Source organism: Pipistrellus hanaki (genome assembly GCF_964339955.1).
Source record: "Pipistrellus hanaki genome assembly, chromosome: 2".
NCBI classification, from domain to species: Eukaryota; Metazoa; Chordata; class Mammalia; order Chiroptera; family Vespertilionidae; genus Pipistrellus; species Pipistrellus hanaki.
The window spans coordinates 2,387,543-2,408,647 of NC_140504.1; the positions used below are offsets into that span (position 1 = coordinate 2,387,543).

The window sequence follows — 21,105 nt, forward strand, 5'->3', positions numbered from 1 at the left end:
TAAGAGGAAATCAAGTGAAAATGAAGCCATTTAGGGCGGGTCCTGCTCCAGTGGGATTGGTTCCTTGAAAAAGGGGAAATCTGGACTCAGACGCGCATGGGGAAGGCAGCACGTGAGGATGAGGGCAGAGGCTGGTGATGCAATGGTGAGCCAAGGAGCCAGAGATGGCCAGCTGACCGCTGAGTGAGGGGCCCGGGCGGAGCCTCCCCAGCTTCGGAGGAACCGACCTGCCCACACCGGACCCTGGACTTCGGCCTCCAGGCTGTGAGGGCACGTTTCTGTTGTTGGGCCTGCTGTGTGTGCTTCCGTGCAGCAGCCTGGCAAACTGGCACAGGAACAGGACCGAGGCACGGACACCTGGGTGCTGGGCACAGACTCACTGCGAGGTTCCTGCTCTGGTGCAAGGCGGTGGTGCAGGAGGCAGACGGCAAACAGAAATGCGGTCTTGGGTGCTCCCCGCAGAGAGGAAAGTAAACCAGGAAGGGAGAAGGACGGGTGCTAGTGGAGACAGAGATGGCTTTGATAACGTGACATCTGAGGTTTGAGCAGAGGCCTGGATGCAGTGAGTGAGCTGCTGGGAGGCCATCTGGGGCCTGGGCTGGGTCCAAGGTGCAGTGGGGAGGGCGTGGCCGGCTGAGGTGACAGAGGAGGGAGGAGGTGCCAGGCCGGTCTCGGTTTTGTTCTGGGAGGGCAGGAAGCCATGGAGCTCCCAGGAAGGTGTGGGGCAAGGTGACTGCTGCCTCACCCGTGGGAGAATCGCTCAGGCTGACGCCTGGGCTGAGCCCCAGCCTGGGAGTGTGTGGGGCAGCGGGCAGCGTCAGCACCAGATCAGCTACTAGATGGGGGGGTTGAGAAGGCGCTGGAGGGAGCAAGCCACCGGAAATAATACATAAATAAAAGGACACCTGAAACATAAAAAGGACTCTTGCTAGGAGTTGATGTGAAGAATGAATTTTCTTAAGGCTTTAGTGATGGTTAGATACACAGAAACTCAGTGAGCAAATTAGTGACGAATAGTAAGACATCTTCAGATGCCAATAGAAACAGTGCTGCAGTCTGAAGGATCAGGCCAAGATGCTGCTGAAGACACTGAGGCTCCAGCCCCCAGGGCAGTATTTTAGCTGAGCCAGGGCCGCGGGGAGGCCCACATGGGGGTCAGGGGTGAGGGTGTGGGTGTCAGGGAGTGCTGAGCAGCTGAGAAATGGGTGAAATGTAAGTCTGGGGACATGGACAGCATGCCACCAACCATCTATGTTTCTTCTGGGGAGATGGGGAACATGGGTGACATGGTGAGGGTGAGTGGCTTTTGCAGTCTGCATGTAGTAAATTCCGGAGGGACAGAATAAAGAGCGGTATTGGGACCTGTGCTGTAGGTGGTCTGTGAGACGGTGTGTCGCTTCCCCGCTCCTAACCAGGCGATTGGGGGGCCATGGTGCTCAATTGTGGGTGTTCAGTGTGAACCCTGACGCACTGGGCAAGTGGAGACGGAATGCCACGCCCACGAGCTGCCCATGGTAGTGACGGCACCCTTTCTGTGCGCGAAGCCAGGTCAGGTCGCTGTGACGGGCTGCACAGCTGGTGAGAGGTGGGCCCGTGTCCCTCATCACGTCCCCCATCGTGTCCCCGGCATTGCCTTTCTGGATCCTTCCTCCCGGGTGAGACCAGCAGAGCGCCCCCTCCACAGCCGAGCCGGCAGCTAACTGCTCCGAGCGCGGTGGGAGCTGCCAGGCCCAGGGCCCCAGCCGGCGGTTACGCCAGATGCTGTTAGTACCACTGCGTGTCCACCACCCCGGCCCGCCTCCACGGCCTGGCTGCTATTTGCCCAGAAAGTGCAAGTCAATATTCCCTGCGACAAGATGAAGCCGATTCCAAAGAACTTCCAGAAGGAAACTGTTCTGACGCAGCTGTGTGAGCCGCTGCCCGTGGCTCAGGGCCCCTGGGAGCTGGGACGTGGTGGTCGGAGCCTGCTGAGTCCGCTGATCGGGGGCCCTGCGTGCAGCACAGGGACGGTGACATTTCAGTAGCCGACGCTCCTGAGGAGGAGCTCCTGTTTACAGAGGAGCTGAACACCGCCGGTCCCCAGTTAAACAAGCGCTGACCTCGCTGGCTGCTGTGACCCCCCCCCCCCCCCCCGTGCTGAGCCTCTTTCTCCAGCTGTCACTCCCCCCAGCCCCCCAGCCGGCGAGGTGCGGGCGCTGCCGGTTCAGGTGAGGCAGGGCACACGTAGCACCGTGCTTGGCCCCTTTAATGTGGGAGGCCCTGCCAGTCCTGCTCTCTCCGCTCCTTCTGGAAGGTGGGCCCTGCTGTGGCCCGCGGCAGATGCTTAATGAGGGTCCCAGCCGCTGCCACCTGGCCCGTCTTACATACTGCTTTGTTTTCTGGCAGGAAGCGAGCATCCTGCAAAGCTGGCGCTTCTGAAGGAAGCCAGGCACGCTCTGCCATTTGCTCGATGGAGATGCTTTTAACTGGCGACGAGCCTGGCGCTCTGAGTCAGCTCGCTCGGTGCTTGGCTGAACCAAATGCCAACAGCACAACGATGGACATTTCTTCTGAGAGCCAAGTTTTTTAAACTTAAACTTCTTCTAATGCCACTTCTTCAAAATAGACTCGCCCAGGACGTGGTATTTTGTGGAAGAGCCACACTCAAGGGACCAAAGAGCCTCCTGTGGCTCGCAAGCCGCAGTTTGCCGACCACAGGGCTAACACAGTTTAGAATCAAAGACAGTTCCCCTGCCCATGTTGTAAAACTACCTTTAAAAATTTTTAAATTGTGATAAACTATACAGTTTATCATCTTAACCATTTTAAGTGAAATATGCACAGCATAACACTTATTGAATCCGCTTTTGAGTCATTTTAAGTGTATTGAATTACTTTTTGAGCCCATGGTCTACCCTTTGGGTTTTTTTTGTTTGTTTGTTTGTTTTTGTTATTAAATATATTTTATTGATTTTTTTACAGAAAGGAAGGGAGAGGGATAGAGAGTTAGAAACATCAATGAGAGAGAAACATCCATCAGCTGCCTCCTGCACACCCCACACGGGGGATGTGCCCGCAACCAACGTACATGCCCTTGACCGGAATAGAACCTGGGACCCTTCAGTCCGCAGGCCGACGCTCTATCCACTGAGCCACACCGGTCTTGGCCCTTTGAGGTTTTTAATGGTGTTCCTCACACGACCATTCTGGACCGGCTCCAAGTCCCCGAGAGGGTCAGACTGGGTCACAGTAAATCAACAGGAGCACGCCATCTGGGTGGAGCCAGTAAGACACTTCCTGGTTCTATCAATGAAGCTCGGGTGTGGTTCAAGCCTATTTTTTCAAACTTTTATTGTGTTTTATCATTATGTTTTGCTGAGCCCAGGAATCCAACGAAGTTACAAATATTGCAATTATACCTTAATGATAGCTCAAGTAATGCTTTTAAACTAGTACAGTCCATGAGCGAAAGAAATAAAAAAGTTTAATTTCCTGTTTAATTACAGTTTCTCCTTTTTGTTTAGATGTTTAAAAAGTGATTTTGGAAACATGACCCTTTTCCCCTTCCCAATTTATTTGTTTTCCTGAGATATTCTATAGTTGTAGAAGAACATGCCTCAAAATTTTTTTTTAATATGCATCATTTCTGTTCAGTGGCCAGTCACTTTGGGTTTTGGTTTCCTGAAAAGCATACCCCAAACAATGGCTCTTCCCCAGCAATGGAACCGTGCTCCCCACCTTTCCTCCTGGAGAAGGTCCTCCCAGCCGAGTGAGGGACAGACTGGAGGAGGAAGGCAGGCCAGGGCTGCAACAGCTGGCAGTGTAAGAGGGAACCTCTGTAACAGCTGGAGGGGGAGAGGGGAACCTCTGTAACAGCTGGAGGGGGAGGGGGAACCTCTGTAACAGCTGGAGGGGGAGAGGGGAACCTCTGTAACAGCTGGAGGGGGAGAGGGGACCTCTGTAACAGCTGGAGGGGGAGAGGGGAACCTCTGTAACAGCTGGAGGGGGAGAGGGGACCTCTGTAACAGCTGGATGGGGGGGAACCTCTGTAACAGCTGGAGGGGGAGAGGGGACCTCTGTAACAGCTGGAGGGGAAGAGGGGACCTCTGTAACAGCTGGAGGGGGAGAGGGGAACCTCTGTAACAGCTGGAGGGGGAGGGAAAACCTTTGTAACAGCTGGAGGGGGAGGGGGAGCCTCTGTAACAGCTGGAGGGGGAGAGGGAACCTCTGTAACAGCTGGAGGGGGAGAGGAGACCTCTGTAACAGCTGGAGGGGGAGGGGGAACCTCTGTAACAGCTGGATGGGGGGGAACCTCTGTAACAGCTGGAGGGGGAGAGGGGACCTCTGTAACAGCTGGAGGGGAAGAGGGGACCTCTGTAACAGCTGGAGGGGGAGAGGGGAACCTCTGTAACAGCTGGAGGGGGAGGGAAAACCTTTGTAACAGCTGGAGGGGGAGGGGGAGCCTCTGTAACAGCTGGAGGGGGAGAGGGAACCTCTGTAACAGCTGGAGGGGGAGAGGAGACCTCTGTAACAGCTGGAGGGGGAGGGGGAACCTCTGTAACAGCTGGAGGGGGAGAGGGGACCTCTGTAACAGATGGAGGTGGAGAGGAGACCTCTGTAACAGATGGAGGGGGAGAGGAGACCTCTGTAACAGCTGGAGGGGGAGAGGGGAACCTCTGTAACAGCTGGAGGGAGAGAGGGGACCTCTGTAACAGCTGGAGGGGGAGGGGGAACCTCTGTAACAGCTGGAGGGGGAGAGGAGACCTCTGTAACAGCTGGAGGGGGAGAGGGGAACCTCTGTAACAGCTGGAGGGGGAGAGGGGACCTCTGTAACAGCTGGAGGGGGAGAGGGGACCTCTGTAACAGCTGGAGGGGGAGAGGGGAACCTCTGTAACAGCTGGAGGGGGAGAGGGGACCTCTGTAACAGCTGGATGGGGGGGAACCTCTGTAACAGCTGGAGCGGGAGAGGGGACCTCTGTAACAGCTGGAGGGGAAGAGGGGACCTCTGTAACAGCTGGAGGGGGAGAGGGGAACCTCTGTAACAGCTGGAGGGGAAGAGGGGAACCTCTGTAACATCTGGAGGGGGAGAGGAGACCTCTGTAACAGCTGGAGGGGGAGGGGGGACCTCTGTAACAGCTGGAGGGGGAGGGGGAACCTCTGTAACAGCTGGAGGGGGAGGGGGGACCTCTGTAACAGCTGGAGGGGGAGAGGGGACCTCTGTAACAGCTGGAGGGGGAGGGGGAACCTCTGTAACAGCTGGTGGGAGGAAAGAAGAAAAATTCAGTCGGAGCAGCTGGTTCTCCCTCACTGGCCCCGCCCCAAGCTGCACAGGGTTCCGGGAGAGAGCATCTTTCCTTCATGGCACCAGGGCTGGGCCCTATTCCGTGTCAGGCGTGTTTTGAGATGCTGCTTAGTGCTGCTCACATAGAACGTGGATTTTTGGGGGGGCCGGGAGGGGGGCACAACCCTGTTTCCTCCGTGTGCTGTCACTTGGGGCAGGAGCGCAGTCTGGGGGAGCCCACGGCCGGGAGCACACCAAGTCTTCTGCACGGAGAGCGTTTCCGCCTGGAGATTCCGACTCCAGTCCTGCGACGCGAAACATTTTCATTCAGTATGACTTCTTTTTTTTAATTTTTTTATTTTATTGATTTTTCTTACAGAGAGGAAGGGAGAGAGATAGAGAGCTAGAAACATCGCTGAGAGAGAAACATCGACCAGCTGCCTCTTGCACACCCCCTACCAGGGATGTACCCGCAACCAATGTACATGCCCTTGACCAGAATCGAACCTGGGACCTTTCAGTCCGCAGACCGATACGATGCTCTACCGCTGAGCCAAACCGGTTTCGGCCAATATGACTTCTAAAGCCTGTGCTGGGAGTGACACTAGTGACCCCACTCACCTCACTGGCTGCCACGTCTGGACGCAGAAGGGCAGAGAAATGTGACTTAGCAGTGGCACAGCCCAGGCGGACAGACCCTTGAGTGTCTCCTTTCCACCTCAGTGACCTTAGAACTCATGAGCAAGGGTCAGATTTGGATCCCAGCTGGTGTGGCTTGGTGGGTTGGGTGTCATCCTGTGAACCAAGAGGTTAGGGGTTCGATTCCCCATCAGGACACATGCCCAGTTTGCAGGCTTCATCCCCGCCCTGGTAGGGGAGCACGTAGGAGGCAAAGCCAACAGCATGCGTTCCCGTCCCCTCCGCCCTCCATTGTTGGTTTTTTGGGATTCTTTGGATATAAATGTAGGTTATTGAACTTGAGAGTTTAGTTGGACTACAGGTTTCTGATGAAAAATACTCTTCCTTCTAATCTCTTTACCTCCTGTGAAGCCTCAGTGTTTATTCTGTTGGCTTTACCTTTAAGATATTAGACTTTGAAAAATAATGTTTCAAGGTAAATCTCTAGTTTATCTATTTTTTAAGGATTTATTTTTAGAGAGAGAGGAAAGAAGCAAGAAGGAGCCGAGACCGGTTTGGCTCAGTGGATGGAGCGTTGGCTTGGGGACTGAAGGGACCCGGGTTCGATTCCGGTCAAGGGCATGTACCTTGGTTGCGGGCATATCCCCGGTGGGGGGTGTGCAGGAGGCAGCTGATCGATGACTCTCTCTCATCGATGTTTCTAGCTTTCTATCTCTCTCCCTTCCTCTCTGTACAAAATCAATAAAATATATTAAAAAAAAAATAAATAAGCAAGAAGGAGCAATATTGATGTGAGAATGGAACATAGAGCCTGCAAGCCCCCTATCTGGGATTGAGCCTGAAACTGGCATATTCCCCAACCAGGAATTGAACTGGCAATCTTTCATTGCACGGGAGGATGATCGACCAACTCAGCCACACTAGTTTATCTATGCATATAAAAGACTAATGTGCTAAGTGTTTGTCCAACCGGTAGCTATGCTGCACACTCACCATCAGGGGGCAGATGCTCAATGCAGGAGCTGCCAAGCTGCAGTGACTTGGCAGTGACGGTTCTCAGGTGACGCACCTGAAACTAGAGAGGAGTGAGCCCGATTCCTTGCGGGGCCGAGAAATTCCGCCTTCGGCTGTGGTTATGCTGCTGCTGGGGCACTGTCGACCTGAGTCTGGTTTACTGAACACTTGGTTTGTGTTCCACACCCTGTGCGACAGCAACTTTGCAGAGTGCCTCTCCCACTCGGGGACCCCTCGGGGGATGTCTGAGAGCTGGTTTCAGCCTGTTCCCCGCAGGCCAGGCTGAGGGACCCTACCTGCCGAGGGACCCCTCCTCCCCCCGACCCACTCACTCTACAGAGGCCCTTCAAGCCACGGCATCACCCTAGGTGCGGCCCGGCTGGGAAGAGGCCACGGGAGGCTGGCTCCAGGGCGTGTCTGGCCTGTCTGGCCCAGTCTTGCCCCACCGACCACCTTCTAATTTCCTTTCAATGTGCACGAATCTGTGCCCCGGGTCACTATTTTTTTTTTTGAAATGTAGGTTATTGAACTTGAGTTTAATTAGACTAGAGGCTTCTGATGAAAAATACTCTCTTCCTTCTCATCCCTTTACCTCCTGTGAAGCTCAGTGTTTGTTTTAAAGGTGGGATTATTTTGTTTGTTGATAAAGCTGTTGTGTCCTAAGATGGTCCGGGGCCAGCGGCTCTGACTCACGGCACAGTGCAGTTGGCGTTGCCCGAGCCTGCCACTCTCTTAGGCACCGAGGGCTGAGGCGCCAGAGGAGGCAGACCTGTCCTGAGTGGCAGCAGTTGCTGGAACAGCATTTTAAATCGGTGGCAGGTGTGCACGTAGCTGTGCACGTGGAACCCAGTGGAGGAGAAACTGAATGCGGGCGGAGCTCACTCTGCCTCCAGGAGGGGCGCCGAGCTGGCATCGTGTGAGGAAACCAGCAGCGGGCGGAAGGAAGGCCTGTGGGCAGAGGGAGCACGGCTGCCGGGCTGTGTTGTTAGGATGTAAAGCTGAAGCAGGCGGCGTGCCTGGAGGCCTTCGAATGGCGGTGTAAGGAGAGTGGACTTCAGCCCGTCGGCCTTCAGTAAATATTTGTGAGGACGTCCGCCACAGTGACAGACACGCAGCATTATAAGCCTGAGTCACGAGACCCACCTGGCTGGCCATCCAGGCGCTTAGTGCCTGGATGGCCAGCATTGACCGCTTACACCCCATGAGTACACACCATGGACACGTTAGTGCAGATAGGACCCCGGTCCTGCTTGGGGACATGAAACCTGGAGCCAGCAGGGTCCTGTGTTCCAGCTGAGGGGCTGACTGCGGACGGTGCCAGGAGTCACAGCCAAGAGGGCCCCCGCCCACCTCTTCGGGCACCACCGGGCTGTGAGGGGCGATTCAGACTCCTCTCCCTGGCAGAGGTGCGGGCATCCAGGGAGCACAGTCTTCTGGGGACGGGGGTCACCTCGCCCCACATGGAGTGCGTGTGCCTGCTCAGGTGCTCACGGGTGGCCTGACAGTGACAGTCGCTGGGAGGGAGGCAGTTTTCCCTTGTCCGGAGCCTGTCTCATCCCCAGCATGGCGGGGGCGTCCCCAGCATCGTGTGCTGGAGCCTGGCTGGTGCTCCAGGCCCTCCGTCCATCCTCTGTTCTCCTGTTCTGTCTTGTCTCTCACTGCCACCCGGGCCTGCTGTCATCGTCACCTTCTTCCCCGTGCATTTCTCTTGTTTCCCAGGCTCTTCAGAGCAACCTGAAATATTCCCTATTGCCACGACGGCTCCTCATCAGCAAGAGGCTGGCTCAGTGCCTGCACCCTGCCCTGCCCAGTGGGGTGCACCTGAAGGCCCTGGAAACCTATGAGATCATCTTTAAGATCGTGGGCACCAAATGGCTGGCCAAGGATCTGTTCCTGTACAGGTACGCCGCTCCCCCAGCTTCCCCTTTTTTTTATATAGCAAAGATGGAGATTATTGAAAAACAAGTACAAACTCCCACATGGGGAGAGGGAAAGGTCCCCCCGGGCCCCGGTGCTTCCTTCATAAGATCAATGAGTGAGAAGCTGCAGAAATCAGAGGTGTGCAGCGGTCACCGGGAGCGGGGCCGCCTCCCGCAGCCCGTCCTCCAGACGTCTCCCTGGGGTGTGGGTGCGTGCTGGCCCGGGGCCCCTCTGTGCTGGCAGCGTCCTGACGGCTCAGGACCGGCAGGTGTCTGCATTGCCAGCTCAGAGGCCGGCGGCTGCCCCTCTGGAAGGTCTGAGTGGGTCTCACCCTCTCCCCTCTTCTCCCGCAGCTGTGGGCTGTTCCCGCTGCTGGCCCACGCGGCCATGTCGGTGCGGCCCGTGCTGCTGGGCCTGTATGAGAGGTACTTCCTGCCGCTGCAGAGGCTGCTCCTGCCCAGCCTCCAGGCCTTCGTCATCGGCCTGCTGCCCGGCCTGGAGGAGGGCTCGGAGATCTACGACAGGTGGGTCTCTGTGCGCCACGGCTCCCCCCACCCCCGTCCCGGTCCAGGCTGCTGCGGGCCGGGCCCCGGCGTCCTGTGTGAGGGTCTGGGGGAAAGTGCAGAGATGCACGAAGCAGGGGCAGGTGGAAGGAGGCCAACATGTACATGTCTGGTCTGGTCACTGCCTCACCAAGTACCGTGTCCTCCGGGAACACCTCCATTTGCGGATGTGGGTCCGGGTCTCATAGTCCTGATCCATGAATGGCAGATCCGAGTCCTTCCTGCCACACTAGGCTGCTTGCCAATAAGAAAACCAGGCCGGCCCTAACCGGTTTGGCCCAGTGGATAGAGCGTCAGCCTGTGGACTGAAAGGTCCCAGGTTCGATTCCAGTCAAGGGCATGTGTACCTTGGTTGTGGGCACATCCTCAGTAGGAGGTGTGCAGGAGGCAGCTGGTCGATGTTTCTAACTATCCCTCTCCCTTCCTCTCTGTAAAAAAAAATCAATAAAACATATTTTGAAAAGAAAAGAAAACCAGGCCAGTCTCCTTGCTGGGCGGGTGTGCAAAGGTGGTACTTCAGGGCAGCGGGATGCCGTTCCCTCGGAGAGACGTGTGAAGCTGGCAGGCAGGGTTTCAGCCCCGCTGAGGCGGAGAGCAGACCATTCAGACCGAGTGTACACGGTGTCCTGCTTTCCTGGAGAACTGATGGCAGGCTGTTCCCCCATGAATAGAGCCTCAGCCTCTGCTCACGTGATCTTTTTCAGGCCCACGTGCAGCCCGACCGGGAGGCTCAGAAACCTCCGGGCTGGCCACGGTTTTCATGTGACCACACACCCACCACTCGTTCCACGCCAGTCCCTGGTCACGCCACCTTTGCCTTGGTGCTGGGGCTGCCCGGCAGGGGGGGGGGGAACGGGTGGAATCAGAGAATTGGTCCAGGTCTGCTAGCCAAGGGAACAAGTAAACAGAACGGCGTGAGGGCGTGTGCTGGTGACCAGGGGTGATGAGGTCACCAGGATCTGTGTGGGATTGACAGCCCACAGGAATGGAAGCCTGACCATTGCCGGCTGTCACATGGCGTGGGCGGGTGCAGCTCTCAGTTCTGGTGGAGAATCACGTGGACAGTGGGTGGGGTCACTTGTCGTGTTGCTGGTTTGTGCTGGTCAGTGAAGCGGAGGAATGGGAATTTGGGCAGTGTTAGGCCGAGAGTTCACGCTGGCTTTCTAACCCCTGATGCCTGCACACTGCCCTGGCCGCGTTCCTTTGTTAGGAGCACGTGCAGTAGCTGCATAGCTACAATGACCTAGATGCTGTGGTGACCTTGACCTTGGTGCTGTGGTGACCTGGGTGCTGTGGTGACCTTGACCCTGGTGCTGCAGTGACCTGGTGCTGCAGTGTCCTCGGTTCTACAGCGAGGTGGCCTGTTACAGGCTGCCTGTAGTCCAGGAAACTGTGGCTCTCAGGAAGTGTGTGTTTTAGCAGATTTAATGACAGTGGCAGGCGGACAAACACAGAAGGACAGGAGAGCAGCAGCTCAGCCCAGTGATCTCCATGGCCAGGAGAGCGAGCTGGGCTCTTCCCGGAGCAGCGCGGTGAGACGTGGGCATGTGGGGAGCGAGCCCGTAAACTCTCTGATCTCTTGTCCACAGAACAGACGCTCTGCTCCTGAGACTGTCCCTGGTGGTCGGCAAAGAGGTGTTCTATGCGGCCCTCTGGGGGAGTGTCCTGGCGAGCCCGGCCATCCGCCTGCCCGCCTCGCTCTTTGTGGTGGGCCACATCAACAGGGACTTGCCGGGCAAGGAGCAGAAGCACATGCTGGGCACGGATCACCAGCTCACGGTGGGTGCTGGCTTCTCGCTGGGGTGTGGGGCCGCTGGGCACGTGGTCACGGGCTGTCACTGGGGCCACAAACGGACGTCAGTGGACGCCGAGTGTGTGTAATGACGAGCAGCTGAGCCAGGCGAGGTGGGGGTCCCCAGGTGCAAGGACACCCAGGGAGGCGGTGCTTGTGTTCAGCACATGCATTGCGGTGTGTGCATTCGGACACATGTTGTTCGCAGGCGAGGGGCCCTGCAGGAGGCCCTGCTCTTCAGCCGGCGTTAGGGGTGAAGCTCCGAGAGCCTCGCCCAGACTCTGCTGTTTTATAAACCATGCTGCTGCTCTGCCTGCGGCCCACCGCCCGCTGCCCGCTGCCCGCTGTCCGCCCGGAGGCTCCTCCTCTGGCCACCGGCTGGGTCCCCCAGCCCCCTCTCCTCTGCCCGCTCTCTAACATGCCTGCTCATGACCTTAAAAACAGGAGCTTCCCAGCTCTTGCTGCCTTTCCCAAAGGCACCTGGGGGTTTAATGGCCTGCTGTCTAGCGCCACCTAGTGGTGCATCCTCACTTGGAACTTGAAATATTGGAAATTGAATTCAGCTGTGAGAAAGGCAGCACCTTGGTGTGACTTACCTGAGTCCCTTTCTCTTGCAGAGTGGGGATAACAGGTCTTCACCGGCCCTCTGATGACAGCCCTGCCCTGTGCTTAGCACCCCCCGGGAGAGCCCCATAAATACGTCCCCTTCTTTCCTGCCCATTGGTGCCGCTTCTGTCTGTCTCTCTCTCCATGTTCACGGTCCTGCTCCAACTTCCGCAGTCTTGCTTCCGGACCACAGCATAATTTCTAAGTGGTGTTTCTCCCTCCCATTCTCTCCCATCCCCTCCTTTTCCTTTACTAAGAGGTTTGCACAGCTTTGCTCATGTCTACACTGTGTGAAAAGCAGCTGGCTTCTGTCGCCCAAAGTCTAAACTCTAGAGTGTTCTTAACAGTCTGCTCCCAACCCACCAAATACCTCCCTCTGCCCTACGGGCCCCCACTTCCAGAGCCTCCACCCAGCCCGGCCTGGAAACTGGGGGGATGCTGTTTGCTCCCGTAGCTCCCTCCTGACTCGCTGCCCGCCCGTCTTCTCCAGGGCTCTCCATGGAGACGCTTCCCACCCTGTGAGCTTCCTGTGAGCTTTCCCACAAAGCTTCGTGGTTTTCCCAGAATAACGGTCTCTCCCTCTTCTGCTGAATCCTCATAGCTTTTCATTGACATTTGTCTTATACTCCCATCATCCACTTTGCAACTGTGCTATACCTTCTGTGCTCAGAAAAGACAGACGCTCAAAACAGGTACTGACTGGGTTTGGAGTCCATTGGACACAGTGTCTTCGGAGTTTGAGTTTAGCCAAAAGTGCCTGTTGGAACCTAAAGACATTCCTTCTGGAATCCTAGAATTTGAGGTCTCAGAACCCGACCATGCGGTCCAAAGCCTCTGGCTCTGAGACGAGCAGGTGAGGGCTATACTGACCGGCCTCCTGATGTCACAGCCCCCTGCGTCTGGAACTCGAACCCAGGCTTCCCATGTCTATTCCTGTTGTTCTCCTCACGATTTAACAGGGCAGGTTCAAGTTCACAGAAAAGTTACGTTCCTTTCTATGACCAAAGAGTAGCCTGCAAGTGACACGAAACGCCTTGGGAATGAAACATCTGTATCATGTGTCATTTGCAGGTGAAGGCGTTATGCGCATTACTGTTGGACTCAAATGTTCTGGTGCAAAGGAATACGCTGGAGATTGTTCTCTTCTTCTTCCCGCTGTACACCTGTCTGGTGAGTCTGAGTTATCAGGGAGAGGTCCCGGTATTTCCGAGGAGCGCTGGGCAGGGTCGACCTCAGTGCTGGTCTCGGGAGGTGAGCAGCTGCCCCGGGATCGCCATTTGCTCTCAGCCTCTGCAAGGTCGTGTTCACGTCTGTGAGGATGCTGATCACGTAGCAGAACTGGAGTAGCTTCTGTCCCCGGTTCCCGGAGCGCTGCCTTAGGAGGAAGCTCGGAGACCAGTGAGGAGGGGCCGCGTGCAGGTCAGTCATGCCCTGACCGTCTCCCTGTCCTGCCAGGATTCCGAGGAGCGAGCCATCCCCCTGCTCAGACCCGACCTCGTGCGCATCCTGGCCGCCGCCGCGCAGACCCTGCTGCGGAGGGACATGTCTCTGAACCGAAGGCTGTACGCGTGGCTGCTAGGTACTGGGCGCACACAGCGAGTGCGAGCACGGGAGCCCCACCCCCTTCGGCGGATTGTGGCAGAGACTTCCCTCTGGTGGCATGAGTCCGAGTCCCCCCATGTGGTGCCTGTGGCCCTGGGCGGCTGGGTCCCGCCATCCCCACCGTCCCCACCGCATTCTGCCTAGTTGGCAGCTGTCGCTTTAAAAACAGGGAGAAAATACATGAGACTTTAAAAATGCTAACTGAATTCCACTTTAAAAAGCTTGGAATATCACAAAAACTGCTGCTAAACCTTATCCAAGTAGAAGCCGTCGCTATAGAGAAGTTCCACAGGGCGAGGGCTGTGAGAAAACCCACAGATGGGAGTGCGTGTGAGAGGCGGGTTTGCACAGATGGGAGTGCGTGTGAAAAGGGGGTTTGCCCCAAAACCGGTGTGGCTCAGTGGTAGAGCGTTGGTCTGCGGACTGAAAGGTCCCGGGTTCAATTCCGGTCAAGGGCATGTACCTGGGTTGCGGGCACATCCCCAGTAGTGGGTGTGCAAGAGGCAGCTGGTCGATGTTTCTCTCTTATCGACTTTTCTAGTTCTCTATCTCTCTCCCTTCCTCTCTGTAAAAAATCAATAAAATATATTTTTTTTTAAAAAAAAAAGAAAGAAAAGTGGGTTTGCACAGATGGGAGTGCGTGTGAAAAGCGGTTTTGCACAGATGGGAGTGCGTGTGAGAGGCGGTTTTGCACAGATGGGAGTGCGTGTGAGAGGCGGCTTTGCACAGATGGGAGTGCGTGTGGCCGGGAGGTGTTCAGGTGGCACCTGGGTAACTGGGCGCTCGGGCGCATGCTGCTGAGCCGCACAGCCTGTGCACTTGTAGGAGAGGAGCCCTTGACTGTTGTCGGCAGTCTCACAGGGACAGGGTCCAGGAAGTCACAGGCTGAGACGCTCACGATTTTAAAGACTTAATTTTTCTTGAGCAGTCTTAGGCTCCTAGCTACATTAGGAGGAAGGGACAGAGGTTTCCCATATCCTCCCTAGTCCCACACAGGCACCACCTCCCCATCGTCAGCGTGCCCCCAGGGAGGGCCATCTCTTACCGCTGATGGGCCTGTGTTGGCATGTGTAGTCTCCTGGAGTCCGTAGCACCCATTAGGCTTGCTTTTGGTGTAGTACATACAGAGGGTTTGGACAAATATGTGATGACATGTATCCGCCAACATGGTATCAGACAGAGTAATTATTAACCCCCAACATATAGCTCTCACCACCCAGTCAGAAAGCCCCCTTGGCCCTTCCTCTCTCCCCTGGTTGTGAAAGTGTCAGAGGTCATTGCATGGAAGCGTGTGAAGGATTTCGCTGTGAATACTCACAGGCTCTCTGAGCATTTTTACCAAAAGGATGATTTGTTAAATGCGTACCTCCCTCTAGTGCAGGGGTCTTCAAACTTTTTAAAGTGGGGGCCAGATCACGGTCCCTCAGAGAGCTGGAGGGCCGGACTATATGAACTACTAATTCCTACTGTAACACCTCGGCTGCGCTCACTGCCCAAAAAACCTGGCGGGCAGGATCAGACTCCTCTGCGGGTGGCATGTGGCCCGCGGGCCATAGTTTGAAGACCCCTGCTCTAGTGGGCTGTGTCATGCTGCGGCCCCAGGAGCCTCAGGGACGCTGCTCCTCGCTCTGGGACCTCCCAGACCGGCCGCGGTTCAGAAGGACACACAGATGAGAATGCCTTGATGTCACATGATGCTGTCCAAATAAACACTGGTTTTAAAAAATGATACGTATTCCATTAGACCCTGGTAATCACTCTTGTCAAACACAATTGGACTGAATTTGTGGGACAAACCAGATTGATGCCCATTGAGATGGAATTCTGTCCGACCCCTAGCTCTCCACCGTCTGGAGGGCGGTCGTGTGCCTTGGTCTTGAGAATCTGGTTTGTCGGAGGAATTTTGTGTTTAGAAATGTCATAGCAGGAGACCTTTGCACAGTCTGATGCTCTCTGTGTGTGCAGATCTCCTCACAGCTCCTGACGCTTGCTCTCTCATAGGTTCAGACATCAAAGGAAATACCGTCATGCCGGAAACCGAAACCTCCAATTCTTACGAAGACCAGTCCGCGTATTTTTTTGAAAAATATTCCAAGGACCTTTTAGTTGAGGTAAAGAGCATTTCTGGGAAATTGACCCCAAGTCCTGGCCATGCGCTGCAGAATCTCTCTCTGCGGGACCTCGGAGTAGGCGTCGGGCACGTGCTGGCACCCGGTCGGGAGCATGTGTCCTCAGTGCGCACACCGGCCCCCTTTCTGTCCCCGAGAACCGCCAGTCATGTCATGCCCCACTGTATACTGTGTCCTCACGTGTGGCTTTAACACGCAGGGTCTGGCTGGGCTGCTGCACCAGGACTTCTCGGACGCTGATGCCGAGGAGCGCCACGCCGCGTACCTGAGGCCCTTCCGCATCCTCACCAGTCTGCTGGACAAGCCGGAGATCGGTATGTTAGGGACGGGAGCTGAGCATGGCGAGAGGAGGCCACACTCCCTTCAATAGAACTTAGCCTTGGAACTTCAGAATCTTGAAGTACGTTCCTCGGGTTATGGGGTTCAGGTATCCTATCTGGGCACCACTTGAAAGCTTTGCACGGAGGTTTGAACATTTGTTAGGAAGATCCTTTGAGCTCCTATTGTGCGTGGCCACGTGGGTGCCTGCCAGCCTCTCACAGCGCTGACTTTGTAAGGACGCTTCTTTATCAGACATTAGACTTCAGATGAGCTTTGGTTGGTTGTTTGTTTTTGTTTAAAAATTTTTTAAAATATATTTTTATTGCCGGGACCGTTTGGCTCAATGGATAGAGCGTCGGCTTGGGGACTGAAGGGTCCCAGGTTTGATTCCGGTCAAGGGCATGTACCTTGGTTGCGGGCAGATCCCCAGTAGGGGGTGTGCAAGAGGCAGCTAATCGATGACTCTCTCTCATCGATGTTTCTAACTCTCTCTCTCTCCCTTCCTCTCTGTACAAAATCAATAAAATATATTTAAAAAAAAAAAAAAATATATATATATATATATATATATATATATATATATCTTTATTGATTTCAGAGAGGAAGGGAGAGGGAAAGAGAGACAAACACCTACGATGAGAGAGAATCACTGATTGGCTGCTTCCTGCAAGTCCCCCACTGGGGTCAAGCCCACAACCCAGGCTTGTGCTCCCGACTGGAATCAAACCCGGGACTCTTCCATCCACAGGCTGACGCTCCATCCACTGAGCCATACCAGCCAGGACAAGCTTTGGTTTTATTTTCAAGAAAGTAGGGGTCGGCCAGCAGGGCTCAGTGGTTGAATGTCGACCTACGAACCAGGGGGTCAGGGTTCTATTCCCGGTCAGGGCACATGACCGGATTGCGGGCTCGATCCCCAGTAGGGTACATGCAGGAGGCAGCCGATCCATGATTCTCTCCATTGATTTTTAAAAATATATTTTATTGATTTTTTACAGAGAGGAAGGGAGAGGAATAGAGAGTTAGAAAAATCTATGAGAGGGAAACATCTATCAGCTGCCTCCTGCACACCTCCTACTAAGGATGTGCCCACAACCAAGGTACATGCCCTTGATGGGAATCAAACCTGAGACCCTTGTGTCCACAGGCTCTATCCACTGAGCCAACCGGTTAGGGCTCAATTGATATTTCTATCTCTCCCTCTCCCTTCCTCTCTGAAATCATTAAAAATATATTTAAAAAAAATAAAAATAAAACATTGCACATACTTAACCAATGTCACCAAATAAATTCAGAATTTTTTTTTTAAATACAAGAGAGCTCAGGACAAGAAAAATAAAACAAAACCATTTGCATGCGCCCTGCTCCACTCAGCAGAATCTGGCTTGATGTTACCTGAACTCAGTCCTCTCGCCTCAGTCCTCTCGCCTGTAATCAGGACATGAAGTTAGCACCTGGTCATGCAGCTGCTATGAGGGTTAAATAAGTTAATAGACGTAAAAGGCTAGAGCAGTGTCCAGCACACAGGAAGCTCTACAGAAATATTGGCTATTTTCCAGGGTGCTCATCCCCAGTTAATGTTGTCATTGCTACACTGTAAGTAAGTTTCTGAGCATTTTAGACGATATAAATAATCCTTATAGAGTTACTCTATACCAAGCATGGCAGACTCATGGCCGGAGGGCCGCATGCCATGAGTTGGACATGCTTGCTCTGTATGTTTGGTGTGTGTCATTTACTGACTTACGAATGGGTTGTTAATCTTTCTCTGGCCCTTTTCCTTTTCGTTGCAGGGCCTCAGGTAGTTGGGGATTTGTTTCTCGAAGTCCTCCGGGCCTTTTACTCCTACTGCAGAGACGCGCTTGGCTCCGACCTCCAGCTTAGCTACACGCAGAGTGGGAGTCTGCTGACCAGGTCTGGGCTGGGCCTCCCACTTTACTCTCCTCCTCCCTCCCCAGGGCCAGGATTTCACATCTCTGGTGTTTACCGTAAATTGTGCAGATCTGTGACAGGAAACACAGCCTAGGTCATCATAAGGACGAGTCAGTCCACGTGAAGTGACTGGCCTGAATTCGGGGAGGAGTCTAAAAGGGGCTCATCTGGTCTCTGCCCTAGCCTGGGAAGCACAGGCTGCATTATTGGCCAAGTATGAAGAGCGGTCCATGGAGGCAGGCGGGTCTAGATTACCCAGCAGTCTGTGACTTACGGGGGAGGCTGTTGCAGGTGGCCATGAAGGGGCCGGGGACCTGAGTCTTCAGGAGATGAGTTTTGAGGCAAGGTACGGGCTGCCCAGGCCCCGTGCTCCAGGACCCGGAGGCGGTGGGAGGGAGGTTTGGGAGATGGCAGACATGTTGACCTGAAGTGTCTAATTATCTATCAGCCCTATGTTTTGTTTTTCTTTTTTTTCCATCTGTTTTTGTTCTTTTTTAGATCAAACTCATATTACTTTACTCTTGATATAATTTCCTTCTGCTTGAATTGGCACTGGGTATATTGAAAATTTAAATCAATTGGAAGGTTTTTCTGGTTTTTATTTGTCAGTATACCAAGAATTCTTAGTTTGCTTTATTTCTCCCGAGTAGCATATTGTTTTCTGAGTGAAAACAGTACATGCCCATTGAGAATGTGACAGTACTCAAAAATATAAAGAATAAAGAGATCACCCATAATGTCACTGCCCTTCAGAGAAAAAAACATTTTATTTCCTCCTAGATTTTCAATCCTATATAATAAAGATGTAATATGCAAGTGGTTGTTACACTATGAACGTTACGATCACAGATCAGCAGGAGGGTGGGCAGCGAGCTACTGGCTACAAGCAGGTGGCGGGGAGAGCTACAGGAGGGGCAGGGCAGCAGGTTATGAAGCGGAGCTGGGGAAGCTACTGGAGAGTGGCAGCGTGCTGCTGGTGAGCTACTGGCACGTGGATCTGTGTGCAGGGCTACTAGTACATATATAATATGTGTATATACATCCTAATATAGAAAACCCAGGGTCCATAATGACCAACTGAAGGCTCAACCGAACACCGCAAGTCAGTCCTGTCAGCACTGACTGCCGAGGGGGCTTCAGATCAGGCCCAGAGAGAGGCCCGGAGAGAGAGGCAGGGTCTGATCTGCAGCCTCCATGGCAGCTGTTGACCAGCCATTGCCTCTCTCTTTCTCTCTGGGCTTCGCCAGCAGCCGTGCCTCTGTTTTCCCCCCAGGCCTCTGAGGAGGAGGCATTGCGGGGGGGAGCTGCTGATCAGCCCCACTTCTCTGATCAGGCTCGGAGATGCTGACTGGCATAGGACTGACTAATCAGAACCAAATTGGCTAGCAGTTAGGGGCAATCAGGCAGGGCAGAGGTAGTTAGGGGCGATCAGGCAGACAGGCAGGTGAGTGGTTAGGAGCCAGCGGTCCCAGATTGTGGGAGGTATGTCTCCAATAAGAGAGAGTGCAGGCTGGGCTGAGGGAAACACCCCTCCATGCACAAATTTCGTGCATCAGTCCACTAGTGTGTGTGTGTGTGTGTGTGTGTGTGTGCATGCTCACGCGCATATATATATATCTTTTAAAGATGCAATTACACTGTTCAGTTGCCTTTATTTATTTATTTTTAATGCAAGTTGTGAGTAGTTCTACTCTCTCCTGTGGGTATAATGGTTGCCTTAGATTCCTCGGGAAGGATTTATCACTTTGTAAGAAATTCTGATTGATTTGCCATTTTCTTACTGATGGGCTTTTAGTGCTTTCCATTTTTTTGGTATTTCTAAAAGTATATTTTTATTGATTTCAGAGAGGAAGGAAGAGGGAGAGAGAGATAAAAGAATCAATGATGAGAGAGAATCATTCATTGGCTGCCTCCTGCATGCCTCCCACGGGAAATCAAGCCTGAGACATGGGCATGTGCTCTGATTGGGAATCGAACCGTGACCTGCTGGTTCCTAGGCTGATGCTCAACCACTGAGGCACCTTTTCAGTATTTGTAATGACCTTGCATGGTTCCCTGTGGGCAAAGCTTTGTGGGAGGTAAATCCCTGGGTCAGTTTCTGAGTCATAAAAGGTGCACAGTTAAGTGTCAGCCAGGTGTCCCCCGAGTGGCTGTGCCGTGTGATTTCAACAGTCGAGCATCTAGTTGCCTACAGTGGGGCTGAAACTGGTTTTCTACATCACCTTCTTACAAAGCCTGTAAGCTTATTTCTGTGAGAATGTGTCAACATAGCGAGTGGGTAGGGTACATGCTCTTGTATGGAAGAACAGTGCGGGATCTTTTTATCTTAACCACGTTTGTCGGTCTCTCTAGAAGTAAGTTGAGAATGCTAAAGTGAATTTGTTTTTCAGACATGGTGTTCTTGTGAGACAGGGTTTCTCACAGATGTATTTATGAGTCTCCCTCTCCCTTTACAGTGCAATAAAAGAAAACAGAAATGCCTCTGAGATTGTGAAAACGGTGAACTTGCTGATCACCTCCCTCAGCACAGACTTCCTCTGGGACTACCTGACGCGGTGTTTTGAGGATTGCTTTAGGTAAGTGTCCAGTTCAGGATAACGAACATTCTGGAGGGATTAGAGGGTTTCATGGTTTTGTAGCTGCGCATTGTGCTCAGATTACATGTAACGGGCTAACATTGGGTGGTTTCTGCTGAGTACACGACTGGAAAGAATTCCCTTAAGATTATAATAGAATAAAAGGCATTGCCATTAAGAAGGCTCCCGTCATCTTTGCCACACAATTCTGCACCTCTTCCTTTATTAAAGTCCAAGTATAGAACCCCCACCCCCATCCCTCCTCCCGCCCCCCTGCATTTCCTGATGGTTCTGATAAATCCGCTTTCCTTGCACAGCCCTCTGGAGGCTTGATCTGTGAAGGAAGCTTGGCTGTGGCTCTGTGACCGGACTCAGTGTCTGATCATCAGTCTCCTTAAGTTCCTACCGAAATCGTGTATTTCCTGCTTCCTAGTAACTCTGTAGTGAGCCAGTTTCCCCAAAGGAAGCTGATCCCCTCGATGTGGAAATAAAGGCGGCAGTGGTTTTCTATTAGAAGGGGAAAGCCACAAATCACAAAAGTCTGTGATTTGTCCAGGTCAGATAAAAGCATTCATTTCTCAGCTGCTAGTCAGCTTTATGTCACTTTGCCGCTGGTGAATGACACCAGCTCAGAATCCCGGCTGGTGGAGGCCTCCGGGGAGTGGTGAGTGGACAGGTGTCCAGCCTGTGCTGTGCTCTGGCCAGGCTCCTCCCCGGGGCAGGCTTTGGGCTGGGCTGGGACCGGGAGTGG

At 53.8% G+C, this 21,105-nt stretch overlaps 1 protein-coding gene across 5 annotated transcripts in view; it reads left to right on the forward strand.

Annotated features, from left to right (window-relative positions):
* The window catches only part of DOP1B (DOP1 leucine zipper like protein B), a 61,552-nt gene that overhangs the window by 8,598 nt on the left and 31,849 nt on the right, over positions 1-21,105 (forward strand). For all 5 annotated transcript variants that reach the window (XR_014794088.1, XM_084873567.1, XM_084873569.1 and 2 more), the window contains exons 3-11: positions 8,633-8,814; positions 9,187-9,357; positions 10,986-11,175; positions 12,866-12,964; positions 13,250-13,373; positions 15,398-15,507; positions 15,725-15,839; positions 17,640-17,760; positions 20,235-20,354. Coding sequence is in view for 4 of the 5 variants with exons in the window: in XM_084873567.1 (XP_084729693.1) it covers positions 8,633-8,814; positions 9,187-9,357; positions 10,986-11,175; positions 12,866-12,964; positions 13,250-13,373; positions 15,398-15,507; positions 15,725-15,839; positions 17,640-17,760; positions 20,235-20,354 (1,232 nt within the window). In the remaining variant the exon portion in view is untranslated. The remainder of the gene's footprint in view (positions 1-8,632; positions 8,815-9,186; positions 9,358-10,985; positions 11,176-12,865; positions 12,965-13,249; positions 13,374-15,397; positions 15,508-15,724; positions 15,840-17,639; positions 17,761-20,234; positions 20,355-21,105) is intronic.